The 26239-nt window shown below is 44.9% G+C and overlaps 3 protein-coding genes and 1 pseudogene across 4 annotated transcripts; all 4 read left to right on the top strand.

Moving 5' to 3' along the window:
* The first annotated feature begins 12038 nt into the window (after positions 1-12038).
* Positions 12039-12855, top strand: LOC104414126 (annotated as a pseudogene).
* A 2737-nt stretch (positions 12856-15592) lies between these two features.
* Positions 15593-16649, top strand: LOC104442820 (NADPH-dependent aldehyde reductase-like protein, chloroplastic). The gene has a single exon (XM_010056209.3). It carries the CDS (start codon positions 15671-15673, stop codon positions 16484-16486), a length of 816 nt encoding a protein of 271 aa, XP_010054511.2. The 5' UTR covers positions 15593-15670; the 3' UTR covers positions 16487-16649.
* A 528-nt stretch (positions 16650-17177) lies between these two features.
* Positions 17178-21056, top strand: LOC104442799. Of its 2 annotated transcripts, XM_010056196.3 has the most exons (7): positions 17179-17723; positions 18019-18073; positions 18570-18644; positions 18825-18916; positions 19445-19526; positions 20383-20466; positions 20693-21056. In XM_010056196.3, exons 1-7 carry the CDS (start codon positions 17413-17415, stop codon positions 20816-20818), a joined length of 825 nt encoding a protein of 274 aa, XP_010054498.1. In that variant the 5' UTR covers positions 17179-17412; the 3' UTR covers positions 20819-21056. The 2 variants fall into 2 exon arrangements, with proteins under 2 accessions (XP_010054503.1, XP_010054498.1); XM_010056201.3 differs by lacking the exon at positions 18570-18644 and having other exon boundaries at positions 17178-17723.
* Positions 21057-22742: 1686 nt separating this feature from the next.
* On the top strand, positions 22743-24382 carry LOC104442789 (GATA transcription factor 2). Its single transcript, XM_010056180.3, has 2 exons — positions 22743-23110; positions 23437-24382. Exons 1-2 carry the CDS (start codon positions 23009-23011, stop codon positions 24193-24195), a joined length of 861 nt encoding a protein of 286 aa, XP_010054482.2. The 5' UTR covers positions 22743-23008; the 3' UTR covers positions 24196-24382.
* The last annotated feature ends 1857 nt before the right edge of the window (positions 24383-26239 follow it).

The raw sequence follows: 26239 nt of genomic DNA, 5'->3' as shown, positions 1-26239 counted from the left end.
CCGCTGCACGACCGCCGACAGTCGACGTCGATCACCGCCGTGGGATTGCCGCCACTAGCCACAGGTGGGGGCGGTGGCCGATGAGCTATAGGTGGCAGTCTTATGGTAGCGATCAACAAGAACAATTGGCGGTTATGCGACAACAAGCGGCGGTCATAGCGCTGGCGAGGCGCGGCCGACGGACGGTGGTGGTCGTCGACCGATGGGCTGCGGGCGACACCGGTGGGTTACGGCGGTGACAATCGTTGCCGACGGTCATGACGATGGCCGCGGTAGGAGGTGGCCGACGGTTAGTAGGGTATATGAAAGTGTATATCAACCAAATAAATCCACAGACAATCATGACTCTCTCTCTCTCTCAAACAAATCGACCAAATAAATCCACGGACAATAACGAGTCTCCCTCCCTCCCTCCCCCTCTCTCTCTCTTTTAGCAAGGATTTTTTTTATTGCTTTTTACAATCCTCTGCACAAGCAATTTTAAGGATTAGTCCTGGTCTCATGGTTGAGCTCCGTTTGACAGGGTACATGAAAGTGTATATCAACCAAATAAATCCACGGACAATAACGACTCTCTCTCTCTCTCTCTCCCCTCCCTCCCCCTCTCTCTCTCTCTCTAACAAATCGACCAAATAAATCCACGGACAATAACGAGGGAGCTATAGGTGGCAGTCTTATGGTAGCGATCAACAGCAACACCGACCGCCACCCCCTCCCGCGGCTGATGGGCTATGGGCAGCAATCCTACGACGACGGTCGGCGGTCATAGAAAAATAATAGAAATGTGTTTAGTAAAAATTTATAAATTTTTGTACTTATTTGTTTTTTATTCTTACTCACGAACCACCAACCATCGACACCGACGACGGCCGCCGCACGACCGCCGACGGCGGACGCGATCACCGCCGTGGGATTGCCGCCCACTAGCCACAGGTGGGGGCGGTGGCCGGTGAGCTATAGGTGGCAGTCTTATGGTAGCGATCAACAGCAACAATTGGCGGTTATGCGACGACAAGCGACAGTTAGCAATGGCAGGCGGCCGACGGACGGTGGTGGTCGTCGACCGATGGGCTGCGGGCGACAATCAGTGGGTTACGGGCGGTGACAACCGTTGCCGACGGTCAGCTGCCGACGATGGCCGCGAGCAGTAGGAGGTGGCCGACGGTTAGTAAGGTATATGAAAGTGTATATCAACCAAATAAATCCACAGACAATCATGACTCTCTCTCTCTCTCAAACAAATCGACCAAATAAATCACTGGACAATAACGAGTCTCCTCCCTCCCTCCCTCTCTCTCTCTCTTTAGCAAGGATTTTTTTATTGCTTTTTACAATCCTCTCGCACAAGCAATTTTAAGGATTAGTCCGGTCTCATAGTTGAGCTCCGTTTGACAGGGTACATGAAAGTGTATATCAACCAAATAAATCCACGGACAATAACGACTCTCTCTCTCTCTCTCTCCCTCCCTCCCCCTCTCTCTCTCTCCCTCCCCCTCTCTCTCTCTCTCTCTAACAAATCGACCAAATAAATCCACGGACAATAACGAGGGAGCTATAGGTGGCAGTCTTATGGTAGCGATCAACAAAGAACACCGACCACCACCCCTCCCGCGGCCATGGGCTATGGGCAGCAATCCTACGACGACGGCCGGCGGTCATAGAAAAATAATAGAAATGTGTTTAGTAAAAATTTATAAATTTTTGTACTTATTTGTTTTTTATTCTTACTCACGAACCACCAATCATCGACCGTTGATCGCCGGCGCACGACCACCGACCGCCGACGTCCGATCACCGCCGGGATTGCCGCCCATTAGCCACGTGGGGGCGGTGGCCGGTGAGCTATGGTGGCGATCTTATGGTAGCGTCAACAAAGAACAATTGGCGGTTATGCGACAACAAGCGGCGGTCATGCACAGTTAGCAATGGCAGGCGGCCGATGGACGGTGGTGGTCATCGGCCGATGGGCTACGGCGACGATCGGTGGGTTACAAGCGGTGACAATCGTTGCCGACTGCCGACGATGGCCGTGAGCGGTAGGAGGTGGCCGACGGTTAGTAAGGTATATCAAAGTGTATATCAACCAAATAAATCCACAGACAATCATGACTCTCTCTCTCTCTCAAAAAAATCGACCAAATAAATCCACGGACAATAACGAGTCTCCCTCCCTCCCTCCCTCCCTCTCTCTCTCTCTTTAGCAAGGATTTTTTTTATTGCTTTTTACAATCCTCTGCACAAGCAATTTTAAGGATTAGTCCGGTCTCATGGTTGAGCTCCGTTTGACAGGGTACATGAAAGTGTATATCAACCAAATAAATCCATGGACAATAACGACTCTCTCTCTCTCCCTCTCCCTCCCCCCCCTCTCTCTCTCTAACAAATCAACCAAATAAATCCACGGACAATAACGAGTCTCCCTCCCCCCCCTCTCTCAAGCAAGGATTTTTTTTGCCTGCTTTTTACAATCCTCTGCACAACCAATTTTAAGGATTAGTCTGGTCTCATAGTTGAGCTCCGTTTGACAGGGTATATGAAAGTGTATATCAGTCCATAATCAAATTGCTCACATATAAGTTGAACAAATCGACCAAATAAATCCACGGACAATAACAAATCAGGAACTCACAAGCCAAAACTTGTTGGAGACAACACTGCCTAGTCCACATGCCTAACTCAAAGTAATGAGTATCAACTTTGCCACACCGGAGGAAATATCCCGTACCTTGCTTGAGATCTTCTGCGAAATTCTTTAAATCCTCATCGAGTCGTTTAATGTGGCTATCTATCTGAAATAGAATGCCAAAAGGAAACCACGTCAATATCTATCTCCTCAGCCTTGTTCAAGAACAAGACATCCACTGTAACTCATTTAAAGAACCCAAGATCATTCTTGAGCAGTTTTCTAACATTCTCTTATTTGAAGTTCCCATAATTGATCCTAGATCAATCAAGCTCATGCCATGCAATGAGTTCCTTGAGTTAGTTTAACTTTGCTTCGCAGATGAAGAATAGAGTTCAGTAGATACTCTATCCTCGTGAAAAAGATATATGGTAACTGTAACACAAAAAAGTTTTATTTCAAGAGTTAAAGATGATGTTGATTTTGCGCCTTTCTTTCTGCTCTCACTTATGACTCACTTCTTTACAAAACAATTCCTATCCTCACCTCCTATTAGGAACCTCTTGTTAGAGGAAACCGTAAATAAGAGATTTTTCCCAAATGGTGCGTTTGGATGTATATCCACACCTAAATTTTGACGATTTGTTTAAGTGTTTATTAATTACATTGAAAAATTATGGATTAATTTCTAACCCCTTAACAAAAAAATTTCATTAAAAGTGCATCACATATAGACATTATGAGCATTTGTGTGATTAGTTTTAAAATTTATCAAAAAAATTTAAAAAAAATTAAAATTAAAAATTTGAAATTAAAAAGAAAAAAAGAAAAAGGGGGTAGTCGGGCCGGGTTCGGACAAGCCCTGGGCTGGCCCCTTCCTCTCTTTCCTTTTCTCTTTCCCTTGCGCTGGGCTCGGCCCAGCCCTTTTTCCCCTTCAGCCCAGCCCGCGCACGAGCTGGTCGTCTCCCTCTTGCCGTCCTTCGCGCGCGCCTGCAAGAAAGGAAGAAAAGCAGCAACAGTAGAGGGGAGCAGAGGGAACAGCCGAATCAGGGGACGATCGGCTGGAGGTGGTGGTCGTGGATCAGGCCGGCAAGGGCAGCTGGCACGACAGAAGGCCGGGCGTCCGCGGAGAGAAGAAAAGGAGCGGAGGAGGACTCTCGAAAGAGGAGGGAACACAGAGAAACGGAGAGGGACAGAGGATGGAGAGCTAGCAGGAGGAGAGATCGGAGAGTAGAGAGAGTTTAGAGGGCCGAGAACAAGAGAGCCTTACCTCGCGACTCAGCCACACTCCACCACACTACGCCGACCACATCCACAACCCCAGCCTCGCTCTGGCTCTCGCGAGGTTCCGAGCGCCGCTGCTCCCTTTGGCGCCTTCGGCGGACGCGGCGGCAACGGCGGCGACTCCACGTTCCTGAGGACGTTCTCGCCAGCACACTTCGAGCACGGGGACTGGATCGACGGGGGAGCTGCCCAAGGACGCGGCCGTTATGGAGCGACGAGGAGGGGCTGGAAGGTGAGACCGAGAGAGATCCGAGCGAGAAAGATGTTCAAGAGAGAGAGGGGGCCTTGGCCACGCGTGAACTCCGTCCGACGATCTCCTCCGGTCGACGTCCTCAAGCCGAACCGGTAAGCCCCTTTATTTCCCTTTTTTCGGACCCTGTTTTGCGCACGCCGGGTTGGATCTCGCGATCGTCCGGCTCACGCGAGCTCTCCCCCCGCCGGTTCCCCTTTGAGTTGCCGCGTGTCCTGGTTGGTTTGTCAAGAGTCCCGGTCTGGATTTGAGTCTTAGCCGAGCCGGAATCTCTCATTCCTCTAGCGTATTGCACCGTTCGATAGAATGCCAGAACGAGATCTAGTCTCCGTGGCTTCGTCTTCGGCTGAAATCAAGTTTTCCGGGCGCGTCGTGCTCTATCCTGATGTCCCGGTGATGTTGGGTGACCTTGGGCGTCGGCCGTGTGGTCGTTCATTACGTTCCCATCGCCGCCGTTGTTTGTTCGATGTTTGGCCGAGGAGGGTATGCTCGGCCGACAACGGTGATGATCTCCGGCCAACTAGTGGCCGGTGGAGATTTGGCGGTGGAAGGGTCGTCGGTTGTTCCGGGCTGCGTCGTTGCTTGGCTGAGTTTCGATGAGGCTAGGACTTCGGGAAGAAGGAGCGTCGGGCGTGCAGAGGGCAAGCAAGAAGGGAAGAAGACCAAAAAGGAAAAAAAACAAAAGAAAAACAAGAAAAAGAAAAGTATGGAAAAAGTGAAAAAAAATAAAAAAAATATGGAAAAAGATGGGCAAAAGTTGTCTCGGGAAGGAGGAATCGCAGGAGGGGGAGTGCGCAGTGAGAAAGGACAAAAGAAAGGAAATTTTTTATTTTTTTATTTTATTTTAAATTGAAAATGTTTTTTTTTTAAATCCAAAAGTGTTGGATCCGGGTTTGGGTTGGGTCCACGGGCCGGATTGGGTTTACCCGGTCCGAACCCATTTTCGCGAAGTATAATAACATTAAATATTAAAAATATATTAAAAATTCAAAAATGTTCAAAAAAAAAGAAAGAAAATTAAAAATTTCGAAAAAAATTAAAAATTTTGCAAAAATCCGGTTTTTTTGGAAAATGTGAAAATTCCTTTTTTAAAAAATTCAAAAAAATTTTAAAAAAATCCAAAAATCCAAAAAAAAAAAAAAACAAATATCAAAGTGATAGATGGTATCAAATTATGGCAAAAATGACATCTATGAAATTTTATTAATTTTATAATGTCATTTTTCCTAATTTAATGCTATCTTGATATTCTATAATCATTTTTGCAAATAATCTATTTTGCATAGATTAAAATTGTTTAAAATAATTTCATGCATATTTAAATTTCCATTTCGCTCATGGGTATCCTATCTCGGGGCGTGATAACAAGGCCATATAATATTATTTACCCGACTTGTATCGAGTTTTCCTTTTCTGCATTTATTTTCAAATCATTTCAATTTATTGGATGTTTATTTGCTTATCGCTTTTCATTAATTTGAGTGTAAATTTCTCTTCTAAATTATGTTAGGCTTAGTCTAGATATTAAGGAAAACAAACCTACAAAAATATTTGCATGGACGCTTAGCGGTTTTATAAGGATTATAATTGGTAATCAAGATTGTATGGTCATTTAGATGAACAATCTTCTAAGTTAGTGGTACCGTAAAGGCGCTAATAGAAACATTGGCGTAAACTAGTCCTCGTTCTTAGAAATCTTTGGTTGCGTAGGAATCGAGACAATACTCCTGCGTCTTGATTGGTCTCTAGCCGACCCCAATAGACTAGCGGCGATTCCTAGAATTATATAGGTTGTTAAGAACTAAAATATAAAATCTAACGTCGCACGAGATATGGGCTTGGGAGAATCCATGCTTAATTTAGGGTCATTGATCCGCCTCTTTAGGCAAATACCCATAAACCTTCTTCTTTTTTTCCACCTAATGGCAAAAGAGAGGTTGCAACAAAGGTGCATATCAATGTTTCTATTTCGGCGAACTATTTTTTTCAGAAAAAGTTTTTTTCTATTTCTACTCTAGGAACAATTTCTAAGTAAATTTTCACAAAAAAAAATAATAATTTCTTAGTAAAATAAGGTGTTTGATAATTATACAAAATTTATGTTCTTGGAATAGAAAAAAAAAAAAAAATACGGATGCATTTGGTAAAAATTTATAAATTTTTGGATTTATTTGTTTTTTCTTCTTACTCACGGATCGCACGATCGCCGCACGATTGTCGCTCAATCGTCGCACAACCGCTACACGACGGTCGACCATCGCCGCCGATCGCCACCATAGGATTGCCACCCACAACCCACCAGCCACAAGAAGAGGCGATGGCCGTGAGTCAGTGGGCGGCGGTCGTGCGGCGGTTAGCGACGGTAGGCTGCCGACGAACGGTGGCGATTGTCGGCCAATGGGTGGGCGGCCGCTAGTGGGCTACGAGCGGTGGCAACCATCTCTCGGTGATCGGGCGCCGACGGTGGCCCAGCGGCAAGAGGTGGTCAACGGTTAGCGGGCGGTCGGTAGTGGCCGCAACAAGGAAGAAGAACAAAATTTTTAAAAAATAAAAAATAAAAATAAAATAAAATTATTTCTAGAAATTGTTTTCGGAGCAAGAAGCTACTTTTTTTTGTTTCTTATTTTTGTTTCAAATATATTCCCACCACTTTTCTATTCCGAGGAATATAAAAATAAGTTTGTGTTACCAAACAGATTTATGTTCCTTTTTTGTTCCAAGAACAAAAGAATCGGGAGAAATAGAAACGTTACCATATAGGTCCTAATAGGTCCATCCTCTCTACCCACCATCCAAGAAAGCGAAACTAGGGTTTTGTTTCCCTATCGCCAACAAGAGAGAGGGCTGCCGCCTTCTCCATCATCCTTCTCTCTAGTCTTAATTTTCCCTTCACAAGTACTGCCCTCTCTCTCTATCTCTCTACTCTCGTCCTTCGCCATTTCTTCCTCACCTATACTTGCCGCGTTCTCTTTCGCACCATTCCGATTTTTGTGCCTACAAAACCTGGCAAAAGCATTTTTCGTTTGCTATCATCCTCCTGATAACGAGCTTAGTTCCTGCATATTGGCTAACTAAACTCCTTGAAAACTAATAACATCAATCACAACCATGACTGAGTTCGTCTCTAACATCCTTGGAACTCTTGTGGAAAACTAACTTCATCGGCTGTTGAAAAAATTTAATTGGTTTGTGGCGTCAAGGATAATTGAGAGAAGCTCAAGAACACACTAGAGATGATCCAGATGGTGCTCGTCAATGCTAAGCAGAGGCAAACAAAAGAGAAAGTTGTACGCCTTTGGTTGTCCAGGCTAAAATTCTGGTGCTATGACGCTGAGGATGCACTAGACAAATTCGAAGCCAGGGCTCTGTAGAGGCGAGTGCGGTCCACTGAGCACTTGACCCTCAAAAGGAAGGTACGCTACTTGTACTTGTGGATATCCAAGATGATTTTCCAGTTTAAAATGGCGTATAATATGAAAGAACTAAGAAAGAGTCTTGACGACTAATGTTCATGAAAGGACCATACTTCCGCGGAGGGAAACTCATCCTTTTGTACTCACTTTGAATGTGGTTGGAAGAAACAAGAAAATGAAATCATAATAGAGTGGTTGAGAAGTGATGCTGAAGCTATAGAAGTCTTTTCAATTATCGGAATGGGAGGTGTCGGAAAGACGACTCTTACTAGATTGGTATACAATGATGAATGGGTAAAGGAGTATTTCAACTCCTGCCACCCGTGGCCACCGTCGCATGCGACCGCCGGCGATTGCCGGCGACGGTTGTTGCCGACAATAGCCCACCGGCCGCCACCCACAGCACATCGGTCGATGACTGCCATCGTCCGTCGCCAGCCTATCGTCGCCAACCACCGCACGACCGCCGCTTGCCGCCGTACGACCACCGACCATCACCACGATCATTGTAGGATCTGCGCCCATAGCTCATCGGCCACCGGCCCCTCGCACAACCGGTGGGCTGTGGCCGGCAATCTTGCGGCAACGTGCGGCGAGCGTGCAGCGGTCGTGCAATGGCTGTGCGGCGGTCGTGCGATGGCCGTGCAGTGGACGTGCGGCGGTGGGCCGGGCGATCGGGTCGTGAGTAAGAAGAAAAAACAAATAAATACAAACATTTATAAATTTTTACCAAACTCATTTCTATTCTTTTTTTTATTTCAGATAAAAATTTTGTATAATTATCAAACACCTTATTTTACTCAAAAATTGTTCCCGGAGTAGAAATAGAAAATAAAAACTATTTCGAAAAGAAATAATTCCCAAAATAGAAATGTTGCCATGCGGCCCTAAGAGACTTGATGATATATCTTATTATATTTTCAAATTTGAATTCTAGTGGCATGGATAACCAAACTTGGTTGATTTTAAAATGCTTCTTTACCCATTCATCATCGTATACCCACTTAGTAAAAGTTGTCTTTTCGGCACCTCCCATTTCGATAATTAGAAAGACTTTTATAGCTTTAGCATCACTTCTCAATCATTCTATTATGATTTTATTTTCTTTGTTTATTCCAATCACATTCAAAGCGGGTACGAAAGAATGAGTTTCCCTCTGTGGAACTATGGTCCTTTAATGAACATCAGTCAACAAGGTGGATCGAGTTTCGTCTTTATCGATCCCATCAAGACTCTTTCTCAGTTCTTTCATATCATGCGCCATCTTAAACTGGAAAATCAACTTGGATATCCACGAGTGCAAGTAGCGTACCTTCCTTTTGAGGGTCAAGTGCTCAGTGGACCGCACTCGCCTCTATAGAGCCCTGGCTTCGAATTCGTCTAGCGTGTCCTCGGCGTCATAGCACTAGTTTTTTAGCCTCAACAACCAAAGGCGCATAGCTTTCTCTTTTGTTTGCCTCTGCTTAGCATCGGCAAGCACCATCTGGATCATCTCTAGCGTGTTCTTGAGTTTCTCTCAATCATCCTTGATGCCACAGACCAGTTGAATTTCTTCAACAACCGATGAAGTTAGTTTCTCGACAAGAATTCCAAGGATGCTAGAGACGAACTCAGTCATGGTTGTGATTGGTGTTATTGGTTTTCGAGGAGTTTAGTTAGCCCGTATGTAGGAACTAAGCTCGTTATCAGGAGGATGATAGCAAACGAAAAATAATTTTGCTAGGTTTTGTAGGCACAAAAATCGGAATGGTGCGAAAGAAAAAACGGCAAGCACATGCGAGGAAGAAATGGTGAAGGATGAGAGCAGAGAGAGAGAGGGCAATACTTGTGAAGGGGAAATTGAGACTGGAGAGAAGGACGATGGAGGAGGCGACAGCCCTCTCTCTCGTTGGTGATGGGAAACGAAACCCTAGTTTCGCCTTATTGGATAGTGGGCAGAGACAATGGACCTATTAGGATCTACATGGTAACGTTTCTATTTCTTCCGATTTCTGTGTTTTTGTTCCCCGAAACAAAAAAGTAACATAAATCTGTTTGGTAACGCTAACTTATTTTTTTATTCCTCATAATAGAAAAGTGGGTGGGGAATAGATTTGAAATAGAAAAAAAAAAATAGCTTCTTGCTCTCAAGAACAATTTCTATAAATAAGTTTTTTTTTCTTTTCTTTTGTTCTTCTTCTTTATTGCGGCCACCGCCGACTGCTTGCCAATCGTCGGCCACCATCGACAGCTGACCGCTCGTGACGGTTGCCGCCGCCCACAACCCACCAACCGACAACCGCTGTCGTCCGCCGACCACCTGCCGTCGCCAACCACCACACAACCGGCCGACCGTCGCTCGACCGGCCGCCATAAGACCACCGCCCACAGGTCACCAGCCACCACCCCCTCCCACGGCCGGTGGGCTATGGGCAACAATCTTGCGGCAATGGTCGGTGGCAACAATTGGCGGTCGTGCGATGGTCGTGCTACGATCATGCAGCAACAGTTGATGGTCATAGAAAAAAATAGAAATGTATTTGGTAAAATTTTTAAATTTTTTTTTATTTATTTGTTTTTTCTTCTTGCTCATGAATCGCCAACCACCGACCACCTTCGTACAACCATCATCGCTAACCGTCGTGCAGATTGCCTCCCACACCCCACCGGCCGCGAGAGGGGCGGTGGCTGGTGAGTGGGTGACATCCCACGGCGACAATCGCAAAGTGACAATCGGCGATCATGCGACAAAGCGGTAGTCGTGTCACGGTTGGCGACGGTAGGCTACCGGCGAATGGTGGCGGTTGTCGACCCAAAGGGCTATGGATGGCAATCGGTGAGCTACAAGCGGCGGCATCGTCAGCGCATCGCCGACAATCGGCCGCGGCGATGGTCGCAGCAACAAGAGGTGGCTTACGGTTGGCAAGCAGCCAATGGTGACCGCAACAAGGAAGAAGAACAAAAGAAAAATAGAAAAGAAAAAAAAAAAGAACTTATTTCTAGAAATTATTCCCAGAACAAAAAGCTACTTGTTTTTGTTTCTTGTTTTTGTTTCAAATTTATTCCCCAGCTACTTTTCTATTTTGGGAAATAGAAAAATAAGTTAGCGTTACTAAACAGATTTATGTTCTTTTTTTTGTTCCGAAAAAAAAAAACAAAATCGAGAAATAGAAACGTTACCATGCAGCCATTTGTTTTGTAAGTTATTTTGAAAAAAATATTAAAATAATCTTCAAGATTAAATAATTTGAAAAAAATTAAACAATAATAAGTGGCATTGCTTACAAAAAAAAATGAATAAAAAGTATTTTCATCATTCACGATTTAATTTTAATATTTGAGTGTTTGTGCTTCTAACTTTTTTTAATTCAATCAAGTTTTCTAACTTTCTTAATTCGTGTGATTTGATCATCCAAAATTTTATTTTCCCTATTCAAGCTTTTGAACATTCTTAAGTTATGCAATCAGTGTTTCACTTACCGGTTGTAACTAACATTATGAAATCATTGTTCCTTTTTTCGTTTAATCCTAACTTGTTTTTCCCCATTTTGCAGTCTACTTAGCATCGTGCGAGATGCTATAATGACAATGTTGAGGTTTGGCAAGAGCAAATTGACCAAAAGATTGGATTGCATAAACCTAGAAAGTTAAAGGATTTGATTGTATAATTTAGAACTTAGAGAACCAAATTACACTTATCAAGAAGGTTAGAGCGCTTAACCGAACAAAATAACGTTAGAGGACCACATTGTACAAATGCCGAAACTTAGATGATTAAAACTATACTTAACCAGACAAGTATACACATACTAGAGAAACCCATCAATTTGTTTTTCAAGTGATCTGTAGTTTTCAATGAGGACAAATAACCTTAGTCGTATCAATAAAGATAGGAACCTCATTTTTGTAGTTAGTGGATTTTTCCACACAACAGCAAGCAAGTTTTTCACAGGATCAGCAAGTTTCGATGGGGACAAGTACCTTTTTATCACAATTTCCTTACTGTAGATTCGTGCCACGATTGCCTAGTTTTAACCAATCAGTAGTTAAACACCGACCAAAAAAAAACCAATCAGTAGTTAATTTACGTAATTCTTCACTAGGGTTTTATAATCTACCACAATATTTGGATTTGGTGGGGCCCTGCATAAACAAAGGAGCAAATTTCATTTCACCTCGTCATCACTCATCAGACACGACAGCATCGTTTGAAGAACTCGCTCGCCACGTTCAGGGTGCCCATGCGCACTTTGAATGAGATAGATAAGCGTGCATGATTGACGTGATGACGTACGCAACGCACCATGCAGTTGTCGGATTCGCTCCCCGCTTCTTCTTCTTCTTCTTCTTCGATCGCTTTAAATAATCTCCGCCGACATCTCGTCTCGCTATCTGATCTGCAACGCTGCACGTCGAGTTGATCTTGTCCATCGGAGCCCATCACCACTTGCTCAACCTCTCTCTCTCTCTCTCTCTCTCTCTCTCTGCGATGGCCACAGGAATCGAGGCCGGCGTGGCCAGTCCGCCGCCGCTTCCCCTCGACGGCCGCGTCGCCATCGTCACCGGCGGATCCCGCGGTATCGGCCGCGCCATCGCCTCCCGCCTCAGCTCCCTTGGGCGCGAGGCTCGTCGTCAACTACGCTTCCAGCTCGGCTCACGCTGACGCCGTCGCGGCCGAGCTCAACTCGTCCGTCTCTGAACCGTCCGCTCCTCCGCGCGCCATCGCCGTCAGAACCGACATCTCCGATCCCGATCAGGTCAAGCACCTCTTCGACGAGGCCGAGCGCGCCTTTGGATCCCCCGCCCTCGTCTTTGTTAACTGCGCCGGCGCCATGGACCCGAAATACCCCAGCGTCGCCGACACGAAGGTGGAGGACTGGGACTCGATCTTCAAGGTGAACGCGCGGGGCGCGTTCCTCGGGTGCCGGGAGGCTGCGAACCGGCTGAGGCGCGGCGGAGGGGGGAGGATCGTGATGGTGACCAAGTCGGTCGTCGGAAGCCTCTTCCCCGGGTACTCAGCCTACGCAGTGTCGAAGGCGGCGGTGGAGACGATGACGAAAATCACGGCGAAGGAGCTGAAGGGGACAGGGATCACGGCCAACTGCGTCGCGCCGGGGCCCGTGGCGACGGAGCTGTTCTTCTCCGGGAAGACGGAGGAGACGGTGAAGAGGATGGTGGACGCCTGTCCGCTGGGGCGGCTCGCGGAGGGGAAGGACGTGGCGGAGGTGGTGGGGTTCCTGGCGAGTGACGCGGGAGAGTGGGTCAACGGTCAGGTGATTAGAGTCAACGGGGGATTCATCATTTGATTCCGTTGCTGTTGACGGCTAGATTCGTCGCTGACCTGTTTGATGAAATGCGATTTTGCGCTGGCTGGGCAATCGCACACCTATCTCTTCTCTCTTGTAATGGAACTTAGGTTTACTTTTTTTGGGACGTTTATAATGTACTTGTCTAATATCAAGCTCAAATATCTAATTGAATTGAAGAAATTACAACCCATTTCACGCAATACACGCCTATGCAGCGGCCTGTAGGATTTTAGGCGATTGAAAATAGAAAGCATGTCGCGAAACTCCGAATGGAATGTGAACTGTGCGATTGGATAATTACTCGAATTGAAAAAGAGAACTAGAGCTAGATGTCGGCAAGCTTGATGTTGAATTAGTGGTTATGATAAAATGAAAATATGTATGATGGATGCCGTAATTCACAAATAATGCCTCTCAAAATGTCTACGTGAGGGCGAGTGTTAAGAAATGCGCTATAAATATTCCATTGGAGGAGATGAACTCAATGAGCTCAAAACGTCTTCATATGCCATTGTAGGGGGTGTTTTGGGGTGGGTATTACGTGATTACAAATAAGTTGTTTAGCATAGTTTTGGCAATAATAAGGATGTTACATTATCTTATGAGGTCTTATAAGCGTGTCAGCTTAAGTATTATAGCAGTTTTAAACAAGTCACTTTACTCGGTTTTGATAGGTTGCAATTCGAGTACGTGCATTATGAAATGCGTAAGTCAAAATGGCTCACAACAGAAGTTCAATTAGAAATTTTTGCCAAATGAGAAAGAGAAAAGTACAATGTAAAGACGTAGATCACCCATCTTCTTGTAAGTTAGAGAGTCCGGATGACCACGTTGAGGCTGAAAAGTCCAAATCGGGCTGCAATTAGGGGCGTCAACTGTTCAGGTATCCACGACATCTAATCAAACCGTACATGTAGGAAAAAAGATATCGTGACCCAATATGCTAATATAATCTGGACCGATAAAACGGTTGGGCGGTTTTTCTTTTTTTCTCCTCTTCTTCTTCGCTGCATAGAGGCCACCGATTTTGCGGAAACTGGAGCATATCAGGCATCCATCTCTCCCTTCAATCCTCATTAGTCAGCCACAAATTCCTAGTCTTTCGACAAATTGACACAGGATTTCCAACTTGCCAGGGCCATCCACATCTCCAAATGCAAAGCCAAGCCTGATTGCTCTGATTCCCAAATCGAATCTGCCGAGCAAGCCAAAACTCGAGAAAGAAGATGAAGAAGACAGATTCGGCCACACATGAAGAAGCTGTCCGCGGAGGCAGGCGCTGGTGGCCAGACATGGACCTACATGAAGAGCAACTCTACTGGATCCATGAAGTACAGTTCAAGAAAGTAAAAGATACTGAAGATAGTAAATTTGTTTGATTTAGGTAGGCTCCTGGAAAGAGTAAGATGAGGCTATTTAAAGCCTACAATCAATATTTACCAACGGAGCTTACAAATGGAGGTTACAAATCATTACAAATAATTACTGAATAAAAAAAAAAATTCCAAGTGATTATAAGAAGTTACAACGATCCTAGCGTAATAATCAATGATTATTCTCTTGACAAATTTTTTATGTCCGTATTGATGACTTTTTTCAACTCTGAGGTCTTCGTCAATGACTCCATTGGCAAGCAATCGTTTTTTTCAAATGACCAATATTTCTATTAATAAATGATCAAATTTTACTCTCATCAATTAAATTTTGGGAAAATTTCAAATAAAAACTTCAAATAAAGGTATGAAATTGGATATTATTTCAAATAAAAACCTGAAATTGTCAAATTATCTCAAATAATGACTTTTGGTTGGCTAATGACTACTCTTGCCATTGGAGAAGAGGTATTTTAGTTTAAAAAAAAAAACTCATGAATGTATTTTTAAATTTTTAAATTTTTTTCTTTCCTTTCCTTTCATTTTCTTTTTCTTTTTTCGTTTTCTTTTCTCTTCTTCCCTCCAATAGTCATGGTGAAGGTTGTCAGATTTAGGCACGGGCCACCCTCATTGGCATTGGGCAAGGATCGCCCTCGCCTACCTAGCCTAGGTGAGGCAACCCGCACCCAATGCCGCTTAGGCAAGGGATGCCCCTGCTCGAAGCTAGCGAGGGCACAAGGGCAAGGGTAGCCCTTGCTTGAGAGCCAGTGAAGGAAAGAAGAGAATAGAAAAAGGAAACAAATTTAAACAATTAAAAGACTAAAATCATTTCAAGCCTTTATTTGAAGTAAAATTCATTTTACACCCTTATTTGAGATAATATAACCACTTCAAACTCATATTTAAAATAAGATCTACTTTAAACTCTTATTAGATAAAATGAAAGCATTTCATGCTCTTATTTTAAATTTCCCCTTAAGTCTATTGAGAAATACGCTTGGTCTTTTGAAAAGTATATAATATTTTTTTTTTTTCCGTTACACATTTCATTTTCGTAACGTGTTGCTTAGTTTCAACTAGTCAGTACTTAAATTACGTAATTCTTCACTGCGGTTTATAATTGACCACATATTTGGTGGGGCGCTGCATAAACAAAAGCCGTCAGCCATGACTTCATCACTTGAAGAACTTCGCTCGCCAAGTTCCAAGTTCGGAATACGCGCGTGATTACGTATGCATGATCGACGTAGGGACGTGCGCACGATGCAGCTGTCGGATTCGCACTTTGCTTCTTCTTTCTTCGACCGCTTTAAATAATCTCCTCCCATGTCTCGTCCCGCCATCTGATCTGCAGCGCTGCACACCGGCTCGATCTTTGCTATTCGGAGCCCATCAACACACGCTCAATCTCTCTCTCTCTCTCTCTCCAGCTCCGTGCAATGGCCACAGAAATCAAGGCCCACGCGGTCAGTCCCGCTCCGCTTCCCCTCGAGGGCCGCGTCGCCATCGTCACCGGCGGATCCCGCGGCATCGGACGCGCCATCGCCTCCCACCTCGGCTCCCTCGGCGCCCGGCTCGTCGTCAACTACGCCTCCAGCTCGGCTCAAGCCGACGCCCTCGCGGCCGAGCTCAACTCGTCCGGCTCCGACCCTTCCGCGCCTCCGCGCGCCATCGCCGTCAAAGCCGACGTCTCCGACCCCGATCAGGTCAAGCGCCTCTTCGACGAGGCGGAGCGCGTGTTCGGATCCCCGGCCCACGTCTTCGTCAACTGCGCCGGCGTCATGGACCCCAAATTCCCCAGCCTCGCCAACACGACGGTGGAGGAGTGGGACTCGACCTTCAAGGTCAACGCGCGGGGCGCGTTCCTCGGGTGCCGGGAGGCTGTGAACCGGCTGAGGCGCGGCGGAGGGGGGAGGATCGTGATGGTGACCACGTCGGTCGTCGGGGGCCTCTTCCCCGGGTACTCAGCCTACGCAGCGTCGAAGGCGGCGGTGGAGACGATGACAAAAATCGCGGCGAAGGAGCTGAAGGGGACAGGGATCACGGCCAACTGCGTCGCGCCGGGGCCCGTAGCGACGGAGCTGTTCTTCGCCGGGAAGACGGAGGAGATGGTGAAGAGGGTGGTGGACGCCTGTCCGATGGGCCGGCTTGGGGAGGGGAAGGACGTGGCGGAGGTGGTGGGGTTCCTGGCTAGCGATGCGGGAGAGTGGGTCAACGGTCAGGTGATTCGAGTCAACGGGGGATTCGTCATTTGAATCTGTCACCGTTTAAGGGCTAGACATGTTTGATGAAATGCGATTTTGCTTTGGCTGAGCAATCACATCCCTTTCTCTTCTCTCTTGTAATGTAACTTAGATTCCCTTTTTTTGGCCGATTGCAATGTACTTGTTTACAATAAAGCTTGAATATTTGATTAAACCCTTTTTTTCTAAAATGTGATATGAACTTTCAAAAATAAAATTCGATTGGAATATGAATGGTGTGATCCGGGACAAATATTCAATATAATTTCGGTAATAGTATGAATTTTATGATGTCTTATGAAGTGTTCGAAAAACACCTCACAAAGTGTTATGGCAAATTATGAAAAAGTTATCTGGCTCTGCTTTCATACATTGCAATTCCAATATATGCACTATTAATTAGGTAAGTCGTGACGGCTCACGACATACAATACAAAACAACAGAAAGTTCAACTAGAATTTTCCATTCGACGGGAAAAGAGAGAAAAGTACGCTGTAGAGACGTAGGTTGCCCAATCTTCTCGGAAGCGACAGAGCCCAGATGAAGTTTTAGGCCGAAAAATCTGAAACGGGTTCGAACTGGGCTGCAAGGACTCCTTGGAGAGAGATGCGGAATATGGGTTAGCCAATCCAACAAGGCAAACGAAACGACTCGGGAGGGAGGAGGAGGAGAAGATATTCGGAGGGGGACGACGGAATAATTGGACAATTTATGTGGCAACGGTTTCTTCCGTGAAAGCGTTCTTTTTCTCACTTCTTTCTCTCACGCTCCAAGACACCCAAGAAAAAAAAAAATCAAAGACTTTCTTGCTTCATGACTTCATCTAATGTTCCTGGATAAATATAGGAACGAATCCTTCGCGGGTGTTGAGGAAATTGTTTTGAATTGGATAGAAAGGGAGAGTCTTGACAGTTGGAACTGAGAAGCGGTGGAGTGGATGGCTCAGTTCACGGCTCAAGGAACCATGAAGCTGCTCTTCAACGGCGAAGGTCGCTCGCTTAGGCAAGGATCGAAGGACCCATTTCGCTTTGGGCTCGGATCAGTCCATGTCCGCAAGCGCAGGCTCGGGTTTTTCGATTCCTCGGCCGAGCACGGTTCTTGGCGGCGAAACGGAAGAGCGCACGCGAAAAGTGCTAATAAGCACAGTGAGGAAGGCGTGCATGGAGAGGACGACGGGTACGACGGCGAGTTCGGACTCGATGATGAGTTGGCGTGCTTCAGGGGTCTGGTATTGGATCTTTCTTACAGGTTAGTTGGTTGATCTTGTCGTACTCGTCCTTTGCTCTGTTCAAGCTTAAATAGCTTCGGCATTATCTTTATGAAATTTTTGCCTCCCGTTTCCAGGTGATTAGCATTTTGATCATGGGTAAAAGCGACTTTTGCTATTTCCTTTGGTTTGCTGGCTTTCATATTTTTATCAGTTCTTCAAGCAAACTTTGTTAGGCCATTGCATGGGTTGTCTACGTTGTAGTTAGTTTGGTTTTCTTGGGATTCTTTCTTCTCTTGTTTGATTGGTTTTCTGATTGTTGTTAACCTACTTCAGGCCAGTCAATGTCGTTTGCTGGAGGCGTGCGATTTGCTTGGAGTTCATGGAGAAGGTTGTAATAAAAATGGCTCATTCGAGTGTTTCAGCTGAGAGTAATGCATAATTGCTAGGTTAAGGCCACGATGGTTGATCACATGCTTTTACTAGTTTATGGTAGTTATCTTCTATGAACGATTAGGTCGTTAGAGCATGCTGGCTTGCATTATTTGCAGATCGAAGTCTAATAGAAACAGAAAATGGAAAATCTCCCTTTGGAGTAAGTTAAAGAAGAGGCCACCACTCCGCATACCTTGAATGACAATATCATGCTTTTGAAAAATGGGCAGATGCAAATTAGCTTGGAATTGGATATATATGTAGCTGTTGGAGCATAAACATTCCTTTCGAACATGACAACCCTGCTTTGAATTTTGACATTAAAATATTGCCGTATGTCTTTGGCTGTCTTGACATGTTGAAAGATACCATTTAGTAATTTGATGACTATATGATTTAAAAATAATGGAGACTCCTTTCAATTTTACGTTCTCGGTTTCTATTTGTTCCAGGCTGATGTACTAGAATATTATGATCAGACAGTGAACTCTCCTAGTGGATCATTCTACATACCAGCAGTTCTAAGGGTATGCACTGAAGGCACATTTGTTGCCGGGGCTCTAAAAAATTTTCCACTGCTCTATGATTGTGTGAATATCTCATGTTCTTCTTGCTCATTCCCAAAGCCCTTATTCAGGATTTTTATCTGATCAATGCTCTGTTTTCAGTTTCTGCCTAACCATTGATGCCCATCTGCTTCCCTCCAGGTGCCACATTTACTGCAGGTTGTTAAGAGGAGAAGAGTGAATAGCAACCTTAGTCGTAAGAACATACTGTACAGAGACAGCTACATTTGCCAGTAAGTAATCAGCCGGTTAACACTATCATCAAACTCTACTCGTCTAATTAATTAGCAGATGAATTTTTAGTTGATGAGTTCTGTTTGCTCTGTTAGACAGTATTTGATCTAGAAAGCTCTGAAGTCATGTATCGTGTGCTTATCTACAATATCAGGTTGAAGATCAGTCCATTGTCTTTCTTTTTGCCTTTGTATAGGAGCAATGAGCCGTTGAGCCAATTCCTTTGGATATACCATCAGTTGACACAATGTTTAAATGTTTCTCAAATAATACTAGGCGTTGCTTGCTTTAAGAGGTTGATACTATGCCGGCTTATCGGCAAGGTTTAGTGGCTTTTGAATGACTATCCGACATTTCTTCCAAGAACATTATGTTGTTTGTTACTCGAAAGAATTGAATTGTTTGTGAACACTTGTCCTCAAAAAGGTGTGGTGTCATTGACATTGAAAGAATCACCAAAGCAGGCCATTTTTATTACTTGCCCAAGTGATTTGTGAGCTAAAAAGTAATCTTTTGCTCATTCATAGGTACTGCTCCTGTGGTGAGAATTTAACTATTGACCACGTTCTTCCAATTTCACGAGGTGGAAAATGGACATGGGAAAACTTGGTAAGATTTCCTTTTCACATCCCCTAGAGCCGTGCAACTTTCTTTTTAATCTGTTGGTCAATGCGGCTTTTCATTGCCAGGGTTTTTGTGAATCAAGGGTATTGCAATATAAATAAGTTAGTTTTCTATTGCAGATAATTCCTTTTTTTATATTGACAATTCGACGCTTTAGAGATACATCTAGTAATGATTTCTATGGTCCATTTACTTCGATAGCTTTTCTGCAAACCAGTCATCACCACTTTCTAATTTAGCATAATAACCTCAAGAAGAATATATATTCATATGCATGTCATTGAAGATTGAGTGCTCCAACTTTGCTTTGTGGAATCCCTCATACCTGGTTGAGATGCAGTATGTTCTTATTATGGGTTGTGAAGTTCTTTAGCCCAACCTTGGACTTGTAAAATTTGTCAGTTTTCTCTCTGTAGAATAGTTTTTGTCTTCCATATGTTTTCTGCAAATGGCGGAAGCTAATTGACAAACTGATTATAAGAGCATCGTGTCATCCTGGACTTGGTGAATGAATTGTACAAGAATTCCGGCTTCTGCTACAATCGCTTGCAAAACTTGCTGTGAAGTCAGGTTGTGCTTTTTACAATGTGTTGCTGTACTGTTGAGGGGTTCAGCATCTCGAATCTTCCTTGTTCCTACACTAAATTTTGTCTGGGAATTGTTTAGTAAGAAAGTAATAGCACTGGTGGTGGCTCCAAGGAGATCTTACTCTTGTTGACGTTGCAACAAATGTGACTTAAGAATGAGATAAACTTGCTAGAAAGTTAAGTAACAGTGTGTTCCCGGAAAGCATTCCTAGGAATTCTAGGATACTGCTGAAAAATGCTGCTCTGTGTGACAGGTAGCTGCCTGTGCCAAATGCAATTCCAAGAAAGGTCAAAAAACAATAGAAGAAGCAAATATGAAGCTGCTCAAGACCCCCAAGGTAATAACTACTGTTGAGACATCTAATTGGCACCAAGAAGTCTCCGTTTTACTTGACCTTAATTTAGTGATAACAACTAGATTGATAGCAATAACTAGATCGAGAATAAAATACTCTATTTTCATTTTACCAGCATCCTTCCTTTCTTTCTCCCTCCTCCCTGATATTGTCTCATGGTGAAAAAGAAGGAAAGAACGAAAAGAAATGATTTTACCTGATGTCTCAGGCTCCAAAAGACTTTGACATACTCACCATACCTTTGACGAGCGCGGCGGCGAAGATGTTGAGACTAAGGAAAGGCACTCCAGAGGAGTGGCGCCAGTATCTTGGTAGATCCTCTTCCGAGCCCTGACGCAATTTGCTGTGGCATTTGTACATTCTTATGCTTCGTACATACTAACAATAAGCGTATATGCATTCCGTTCCTTCGCATAAATGTGGAACGCCACATATGTATGTCTTACTTTTAGGCAAATGATGCATTACGCAAGACAATCGGAAGAAGAAAAGGAAAGAACAAAAAAATCTGATATTACTAGACAATGGCAATGTATATATATTGGTGGTCTTCTGTGCATTGACCTTCGACTCCCTCCGTTCCTTACAATGCTTTGAACTTGACTCCATTCTCGGGTTACTTTAATTTTACTTTAACCCTTTGTTCGCGGGAGCTAAATCCATGTAAAGATAAGGTCAATCATGGACATGGTCCTAGATTGTTCATGCCTTGTCTTTGTATGGTCAGAGCTACACGATTGTTTTGGCCAAGACACTGTTTTAAGATTGCATAGATCCTAAGGAACAGTGGTGAGAGCTCATTTCGTTCTCCTCAACTGACATTAGAAAATGATAAAAGATATCTCTGACGCTGAGTGAATTTGAAATGGGTGGGTGTGTGATGGAGGGAGAGGTCTCTTTCCTGGTTCGCTGCCAAAGTTCTTCGTTAGTGATGTAATACTTGTCACGGGTTTACTTACTGCCACAGGACTGTCAATGCTGGTGAATAGTTTCCCTCGAAGAAAGAATGAATCCAACGTTAGAAAGAGAGAGAAGTACTATTTCACGTTGCATTCAATTCGATTCAATTCTTTGAATTACATACATCTGCAACAATGAATACACCCCCTCCTGACCCCAATTCCAGTCGAGTCGTCCCACCAAAACCAGGCCTCTGGTCTTGCATGTCGTATGTCCCCTCTCTGGATAAGCCGACCGACACCTCCTTTGTCTCCGTCGCATAACTTCGTCGGCGAAAATCTCTCAATAATCCATCTCGAAAGCTTGGGGATTTTTATCGTTTCGTCCATCCAAATAGATCGAAAGCAGCAGAAGAGTCATTCGGATGCGCCAATGGTCTCTGGGTTTTTTGAAGGATGAGTTTGCCTGGACAGAGTACCGAAAGCTCTCGAGAAATGGAAAAAAAAAAACAGAGCTTAGCTTTACAAACACATGCAGATTGCATTATTAAATGTGCGTTTTGAACTGGACGATGTGGTGTGTGATGGTGATCATGAAAAGGGGGATTCTCATCCCAGTCAGTGGAATTTATCATGGGGTTTGGATCAGTAGTCCGTACTCGCCCCCTAAAACCCTAACCTGTGACACGCCGAGTCAGGCTCGGCATTTACTATGATTGCAGGGGTATTTGAAGCTCTCTGTTTTTCCTTTTTTTGAGAACTTCAAGAATCTTGCAGGTCATTTCTCATCCCTCACTGCTCAAAGACTGGTCGGTTTGGCTCCGGTCCTAAAATCCATCTTCTTCTTTTATTTATTAATCTTTTATTCTTACAAGAAATGGGCTTTTCTATTTTTCTTTTCTTTTCTTTTTTTGGCCTTTTTTGCTTTATAGATTAGAGAGAGGGAGAGAGGAGCAGCAATGAAGATGCCCCGTTGCCCCTGGGCATGCTCAAAAGCCTTGTGGCCCCTAGTGATGGACTCTGGCACAGCTGCCCTGAAAAAGTCTCTTCCATTATAGAGAGAGGGACAGAGAGAGAGAGAGATAAATTATTTTGCAATTATTATTATTGTTGCATAAAAATCAAGACTGTACATCCATATATCTCACTCATGCAACAGGTATGGGGTCATGTGCATGGGGGATGCAATTTCAGTATGATATAATTATAGCACTTAGTTTTATACGATGAGATGGATAAAACAGAGATGAGAGGTTGATTATAATTTAGAAAGACCAAGAACAGTAGCCATAGAATCCAAGATGCAAATAAAATGAAGGGTATATGGTAGACAGGTATTTCATAACTCATATATGAATGTCATGAGATTATTTATCTTTAAAAAAATAAACAATTAAGTTCGATCGTTTCTTTAGCATTATCAATCTGCCGACAGATATCGAGGCCATCAAAGATTTAAAAGGGTCCCTCTCTGTGTCTCCGTCTCTCTCTCTCTCTCTCTCTCTATCTCTCTCACTTTGAAGCAGCTCATTCGAGCACTCGACTCAATTTCTCCTACCTGCTCTGTTTTTCTTTCCCTCTCTCCCTCTGCAAATTGACGTTACTTTGCTCCGTTTCTCTCGCCCATGGAGTTCTGCCGGAATGTGTCGGTTCCCGGAGACTCGCAGCCGAAGCTCGGTGGCTTCGCAAGCAACAGTCTTGACGAGCTCTTCTCCAATCAGAAGCCGGTACACTCATCTTGCTCTGTCTTGCCTCTGTTCCGCACCCAGTTTATGTCGTCTTTCAAGAAACGTGAAGAGCGAATAAAGAACGGCACGGCCTTTGCTTTGCTTCATACTACCTACTGTTTTTTCTTTTCCATTTTGGCCGTAATGCATGGACTCGGACCGTCTTGGGCTCACCTAAAACCCACTTGTTACTCTGCTTCCATCTTCTCTGTGCTCTCTACTCCTGTTTTGCAAGTAGCAACAGATGCTGCACTTAAAAGACAGCATTTTTAAAATCGTACGGGCTCTTTAGTCTTACTATTTTTGCAAATTTATGCAACGTTCAGGAAGCTGATGTTAGCATGGAGTGGCTGTCAGTCTTTGTGGAGGACTGCTTGTCCAGCAGTGGAAACACACTCCAGGTCCAAACGCTACCGACGCCTTCCTCAGCATCAGTTCCTTCCAAAACGCCCAGCAAGCCTTCCTCGACAAATTTGCCGTCGCTCCACAAGATTGTGGTCACAGGCAAGGCGAGGAGCAAGAGGAAGAGAATCGCAGCCGCCAAAACCAAGAACAACGCGTTCCTGATGATGCCCGCTTGGCCCAACCACTCCGCCGACCCGCTCTTGCTCCACCAGTCCCACTGGCTCGCCGACAGCGAGCTCATTCAGCCCAAGAAGCAAGAACAAGAACAAGAACAGACCAAGAAGCAGGAACAAGAACTGCCCAAGACAACCACCACCAACATGCCAAGTAGTCCCACGCAATGCGACGCAGAGGAGGAGGAAGCGGTGGAGAGCAAAGAAGACCACTCGGAGGAGAGCGGAGGCGGCGGCGGCGGAGGAGCAGGGCAGCAGGGGACGGGGAGGAGGTGCACCCACTGCCTGTCGCAGAGGACGCCGCAGTGGAGGGCGGGGCCAATGGGGCCGAAGACGCTGTGCAACGCGTGCGGGGTGAGGTACAAGTCGGGCCGGCTGCTGCCGGAGTACCGGCCGGCCAAGAGCCCCACCTTCGTGAGCTACTTGCACTCCAACTCCCACAAGAAGGTCATGGAGATGAGGAGTTCGAACGTCTCCCTCCTCTCCCCTTCCGGCGAGAGGAGGTGAAAAAAAAAAATCCCAGAGGAAAGGTGAGGGGTTTTTCTCCAGTCAGGTTAGATTAGGTGATTATTAGGTAAAAACTTCTACGTTAAGATAGGAAAAATATTTGTTATCCATGGCGAAAAGACCCTTCGTTTAGTTATTAATTCTCAATGATGATTTCTTGAGGCTCTGGCTGGGTTTCATTTCATTCCATCGATGCGGTTCAGACATTCTTTTTTTTGGGGTTCTGGGTGTTGCGAGAGCATTTGAGGTTTTGGACTCGATTATGGTGTGACGATTCCTGGGCAATTCCTGACCAAATGTCAAATGTGTGCCCCAGCAATTAATAATCTGGACATGAAAAGGCCCAAAGAACCATTAATGCTCTCTCTCTCACGGGCTAGTAAATTAGGTTGGACGAGTCCTTCCCAACTGCAACCGCAATTCCCCATTCAAAATTTCACGGCCGGGCGCTTTAATTAGGCCCCCCCTCCCCTCGTCTCCTCATCAGCTCTGCTCTCCTCCGTGAGGGGGAAAACGCCGGGCGATCCTTACTCGCAATTATTGCGAGGCCGCTAGATGCTGCTGCTGCTGCTGCTGATGATGTTGTTTCGGGTACCACAGACGCATGATGTTTTTTCCCCACGCCACAAGGACAAAAGGAAAGAGCTCAAAGGAATCGAAAGCGTAGTTGAGGAGTGGGGAACATAGGGCGAGTTGAAAGAGACATGGCCTCTAGGCGACGACGACGACGTCGTCGTCTTTAGCTCGGACCAGCTTCTGCTCCCTCAAAAAGAGTGAGGAGAAAATACGCAAAACAGGGAGACCGAGAGCGCGAGTCAGAGCATCGCCAGCTTTTTGAATTTAGAGAAAGAAGAGAAAAGGGTCAGAGCTCTAGCGGCGAGGGCCAAAAGAGAGAGAAGCCATGATTGACGATGACCCGTAATTAGCGGAAAATTATTCTAAAACTCGCGTAATTCCGCTCTAATGATGGATTGACGGCCACGGGTATCCAAGGGAGAGAGAGAGAGAGAGAGAGAGAATCTCTATCCTCTACAAATTGCAGTGTGCGGTGCAGTGCAAAACAAAGCATGCACGTGAGCTTTCTCATCGTATTCTTTCTCCCCCACTGAACCAATGACTTTTCGAACCACCCCTGTTTTTGTAGAGATTCCTGTCCCCTCTCTACATCTCTCTCTCTCTCTCTCTCTCTCTGTGGTATCGTAGGAACGCAACCATCTGATTTTTCTTCCTCCCGAGAGAGCCAGAGGGTGCATCGGAATTTGCACGAACTTCTTCCGTGGGGTCGCACCGGCAGTACTCCCCTTGTCCCGACTCGATTTCGAATTTCAAGTTCGGCTCGGCAACTTCTGCCCTCTGTACAATTTGAGGGCTTCGCACGTAAGCCAGTGTGGGGACCTGCTCTTGGCGTTTGGCGTTCGGCTCGTCAAAACACATCGTGCGTCGACGGTATGTCGACCGGAGCTTATGCGTCAACATGGCACGATCGATCCAGTCTGATCAGGATAGAGAGTGGCTGTCGGGACAGAAGACTTGGACAAGAGGTGGCTCTTGATAGGCTTCTAGGATGATAAATGGATCAGGAATGAATCGAATTATACACCAAATTGGGAAGAACATTTTTGAAATATATGTGTAAACTGAAATTAACTCATGGAGGTGTCTTTTATTGTAACAACAAGATTTACATTAGGACTCAAAAAAGATACAATGGAAATGACCAAAACAGATAATACTTTAAGTGAGTTGATTAAGGAATGTCACAGTTCATCTGGTCTCCAGTCGTCGGTGTCTATTGAGAACAATAGATAATGCACAACACAATCAAATGACGCACTGATTGGCGATCTACATGTGATCTTCAAGTGCATCAATTTGTGGAGAAGATACGACTTCCGAATCACTTGCTTTGCGCATACACATACGCGTGTAATTTGTCTTTATTTTTTTTCTGTTCAGATTGGTTGGGAGCAAGTGGACATTTAGACAATAGTATTCAACACCAAACTCATCAACATTCAACGCCGGGATTCCGTGCAAGCACAAG

Source organism: Eucalyptus grandis, chromosome 1 (assembly GCF_016545825.1).
Source record: "Eucalyptus grandis isolate ANBG69807.140 chromosome 1, ASM1654582v1, whole genome shotgun sequence".
In the NCBI taxonomy this organism is placed as follows: Eukaryota; Viridiplantae; Streptophyta; class Magnoliopsida; order Myrtales; family Myrtaceae; genus Eucalyptus; species Eucalyptus grandis.
The sequence above is the reverse complement of the archived record's forward strand: the minus strand, read 5'-3'. Positions and strand labels throughout refer to the sequence as shown.